General features: G+C 39.0%; 1 protein-coding gene across 1 annotated transcript in view; it reads right to left on the reverse strand.

Annotated features, from left to right (window-relative positions):
• Positions 1-1,272: 1,272 nt before the first annotated feature.
• Positions 1,273-4,716, reverse strand: part of LOC137636664 (disabled homolog 2-interacting protein-like) — a gene marked incomplete at its 5' end in the record, with an annotated part of 24,272 nt that continues 20,828 nt past the window's right edge. Inside the window, 3 exon segments of the mRNA XM_068369053.1 lie at positions 1,273-2,356; positions 2,723-2,911; positions 3,588-3,876. Of these exon segments, the coding sequence (XP_068225154.1) occupies positions 2,191-2,356; positions 2,723-2,911; positions 3,588-3,876 (644 nt within the window).

Here is a 4,716-nt window from a genome sequence, read left to right on the forward strand (position 1 = left end):
ATTTCTATATGGTCTGGTGAATCTCATCATTATAAAACATTGATGGATTAACAGCCAACATGATCACGTCAAAACCTAGGTAGCTATTTATCATGGAAACATTAGTTTTAATATAGCCTTGCCTTACTTGATCAGGTGAATTCTGGCCTTCTTCTCTGTCTGAGGTCCTATAATACCTTCTCTTTATCTTTATCACCATCTCTTCCTTTCCAGCGGCCATCAGAAGAGTCCGGGGCATTTTGAACATCGTTTCACTTCTACTGTCCTCCTATGGAGTTTCCGTTTTGCTGTGAGGAAGCCTCGCTTTCACTACCCTTCATTTTGCGCAGTTTTATTGACCGGTGTAAGTACCTTCACTAGTGGGACTAGATGTTAATACTCCTGACAACTTTTGTTTTCTTAGTAAAGGTCAGAGCATTATCTTCACACAATTTTTAGTCTTCTTTACCACTTCTTTTCTTCTATCAGTTGAACTTCTATTAACTCTAGTACAACTAAGGAGTTACTGGATGGCCTACCCAGCCTAGGTCTATGACCTAAATTCCATGCCTCTAAATAAGCTGCTTAGGGTTCCCCAACTAGATTTTTATTTCACCACTTATGACCTATCTTGGCTGACAGCTATTGCCTACCTGAAGACTGTGCTCACACAGGCGTTGATTTTGCAGGTGAAAGTCGAAGGAAGATTTCAAGATAAATCCATCTAAGCTTAGGCCCGCATCTTACAACTAGCTGCCTATACATAATTAGTATACTTTTTGAAGTTGGAAGGTACGGCTCATCGCAGAGAAGCAGTTTGTAGTGTTCATTAATGCCATACTCAATTGGATGGTATACAAGAAAGGTCTGTAGGCCTAATCTGTTTTGTCATCATGTCTGTGGCTCCAATTTATCATCAAATAGTTCTACACACATACTATAGTCAATTCTTTTCAGTGAGGCAGATTTACACCGACTCGTAGGAGTGCCCTTTTAGCTCGTAAAAGTTTCCTGATCGCTGATTTGGTTGGACGAGATAATTCTAACCAATCAGAGAGCAGGAAACTTTTCCAAGCTAAAAGGGCACCGCTGCGAGCCAGTGCAAATGCACCTCATTATAAAAATTGAGTATAGATTTATATATCTATAACTAAAACATGGACAAAACGCGAACCTTACACGGAGCACTGGCGAAACCGTATGAGCCTTGGACTCGTCAAATTCAAAACTTGGACACCAACCTGGGGTCTACGGTTGCACCTCTCTACTCCGCTAGCCTTGTATCATAGGACAAAAAGATCAGGAAATCAATCTTGTCCGTTTTATTAATTCAGTGTACACATACACAGCGCTATGACAAGGTAGGAACTGCTGCCCTGTACTAAAAAAAGTGCTCAGTAAGTAAGAAATTTAAAGTCGTTTGAAGACATAACAATATATACGACGAAACGGAAAAAAAGCCATTGTGCTATATGTGGACGTAGATCGAGTTTGGTGTCTGTGGTCTATATACAGTACATACATGTTCTATAGAGGGTATTTTAGTCTTATCTACAGATTTATACAGTTGAATTAAAAGTCTTTTAGTGCTATATACAATAGGGACCAATGAATAAGTGAATCACTCATATGCTAAGGTACTTAAGATTGTGATGTTTGTAAAAATTTATCAACTATCTACCATTGTATACACAAAGGCTTTCTTTTGTATGTAATTTTCATCACATATTCAGTGATACATAAAATACACAAAAAATACATTACACCTATCCTCAATATACAGCCGGAAATACGCAGGAATTTCCAGTATTGTATACGTAGACACATTATATACATGTGTTTGTACGCATGATTTTTTGTTTATACGGCATATATTACTATGAAGGAGTGATTAGGTGATTCAATTTTGGACTAGTAATAATATTGTGGTGGGATTGCCTCGGAAAATAAATCAACCCAAATTTCAATTCGGTCGCGTAGGGAGATTTTTGCGAATGAATTTTTCTAAATAGGTTTCAGATTTTGGGCGAAAAACTCTTCTATAACACATGATGAAAATGTTTTTGTTTATAAGTCTGCTTCTGAATTGTCTTTCATTAATTCTTTTATATGTATAAAAATGTTTATTCGCTTTTGAGCTTAACTTCTTTCTCAGCACCATGAAGACGTTTGCATACGCTTATCTTTCTAGCACCTCTTCGTTTGACCTTGTCACATGTTGTTGTTGAGCTTCGCCACCGTGCGACTCAACTCGGAGTTGGCGTTGTCTAGCTCGGCGATTTTCTGGGCCTGGTCGTCGATCCGGGCCTCCTTCCGCTGGATCTCGTGCCACATCAACGTCTGTTCGTGCCGGAACTCCTGCTCCATCGACGTCAGCCTGAAATGGGGACGAGAAGAGAGATAAGCATTCATGGAAGTCATCCTAAAAGAGAAGAGGTGATGTGGGATGATGCGGGTGTTAGATGTTGAGGATGGCGGGATATCAACTGGATGCTGGGTGAGGGAGATGGAGATGAAGATGGATGATGTGGAGCCTACCAAAAGAAATATAAAAGTAAAAGAGAAGAGGTGATGTGGGATGATGCGGGTGTTAGATGTTGAGGATGGCGGGAAATCAACTGGATGCTGCGAGATGAGGGAGATGGAGATGAAGGTGGAAGATGTGGAGCCTACCAAAAGAAATATAAAAGTATTCTCCAAAATCTCACAAAAGCAAAGTTTCTAAGTATTCGTGAGATCGTACTTTTCGACAATGGCTCTCATTTGCTTTTCCTGCTGTCCCAGGATCTGGTACGAAGATATGCGAGTCAGCGTTTGGGGTTCCTCGGGGTCGGTCTCTTTGTCTTCCGGCTGTCGCCAAGGGTCTCTGGTCATTGTTCTTTTATTGTCGTCCTCGAAGTCCTCTTGGTGGAAGTGGGCGGGATTGTTTACTCTGCGAGAAAAACAAAGTAGGATTGTATACGATGCAATGTCGAACAAGCCGCTGAACGGAAAGCAGAAATTATTTCATAGGAAAACCTTGCAATTGTACAATAAAGTGTAGATCAAACGAGGTCGAAAGGCAAGATGAAAGAAAGTTAACAGAACAGAGGCAATGTAGAAGACTACGAAGTGGGGTGAAGCTTAGAGTTAAAAGGGTAGGCCTACTGTAAACACTAATCAATAATGCCTAAAGTGTATGGCGTGAGGTCTCCTGACGGCACTAGCCCATACTCCATTCCTCATATATGATACATAAGAACCAGTTGATGGCTGAATAAGGGGGAAAATAGCATCAGCGCGAGGGCAAAAGAAAGTGGGCGTACCTCCTTGCCTTTGTCACCCCCAACTCAAAGCTTTTGTTTTATGTCTTTACATTTGTTTAGCTCCTGTTCAGCTAGATTGGCCTTATGCCAGACTTTAGTCCTGCACCTTAATTACCAGCTGTTGTTAGATTAAGCCAGCTATGCATCATACATCTTGTCAATATGATTTATATACAAAGTTATTCATTATATAATTATATCTTTATCAACAGTTATTTTTCATAGATAGCTTTTAAAGATTAGATGGTCTGAACATGCAGTGAGAATATGAGAAGATCACTAATAACTCCACCTTAATCTCACCTGCCTTTCCTTCTTCCACTCCTCTGAGTGCGATCCTGACTGATTCTGGCCTGGAGTTCTTGCCTGAAGGCAGCCGAGTGGACTGACCTAGGGGAACATAGAGGGTTTGTCCTCGGGAGGGGAGCGCCCCCTCCGTAGTGGAGGCGCGTCTTGCCGCAGAGGGAGGGAGGCGGGGAGTCTATCGTCGATTCGTCCGAGGAAGAAGAGCAGTTTCGACGCCTGGCGGTGCTGAAGGTTGGGAGGTCTTCCACGCTGTGGGAGGAGCCGAGGCCTGTGGTTGTGTGGGGCTCTGGGAGTAATAATAATAATAATAATAATAATAATAATAATAATAATAATAATAATAATAATAATAAGTAAATGAATTTATTTCAAGTTTATTTTTACTTATTTAACGATGTATTTACCCTTAAAATGTACAAAATATGGATATTAAAAATATTTTTTTTTATCTAAGAAGACAGTAGAGTTGAGTGAATCTACCAAAGAAAAACTGGCGACTTAACAGGAAACGAAGAGTTTTAGCAATTGTATTTCAAAATTGTCCTTGGTATATCAAAAAGTAATAATTTAAATTAAAATATTACTTTTAGTAAGATATACCTTTTGAAATAGGAACTAATATTCAGCACAAGTCATTAATATAGTAGTTAAGAATTTATGATGTACCTAAGACCAGTTGTAAAACCTGACGCGACTTAACAGAAAACGAAATGTAATGGCGATTGAAATTACCATTTTCATTCCTTGATGAAAATCTTGGATTTTGATTATAGAACATTACTCTAGACTAAAATGTACTTTTACAATATCCCAGTAAAATATACTTCTAAAATATTATCAAACTATCCATATATTGAGCATTTTTGCAATATATGCCATTTGAAGCATAGGAATGCCGGCGAGGAAGGAAAACCTGGTGTGGCTTAACAGAAAACGAAAACTTTATCTAAACCTTAAGTTACAACTAACAAATGTTGATGAATATTTTAGCTTTAGACTAAAATACAACTTATATATAAAAGAAATGTCAAAATATCTTCTAAACACTATCTTTCATAATATGTTTCTTATATATCTGCACTTCAAACACCGTAACGTCATGAAGAAAACCTGACGTGGTTTAACC

Source organism: Palaemon carinicauda, unplaced genomic scaffold (assembly GCF_036898095.1).
Source record: "Palaemon carinicauda isolate YSFRI2023 unplaced genomic scaffold, ASM3689809v2 scaffold35, whole genome shotgun sequence".
Lineage (NCBI taxonomy): Eukaryota > Metazoa > Arthropoda > Malacostraca > Decapoda > Palaemonidae > Palaemon > Palaemon carinicauda.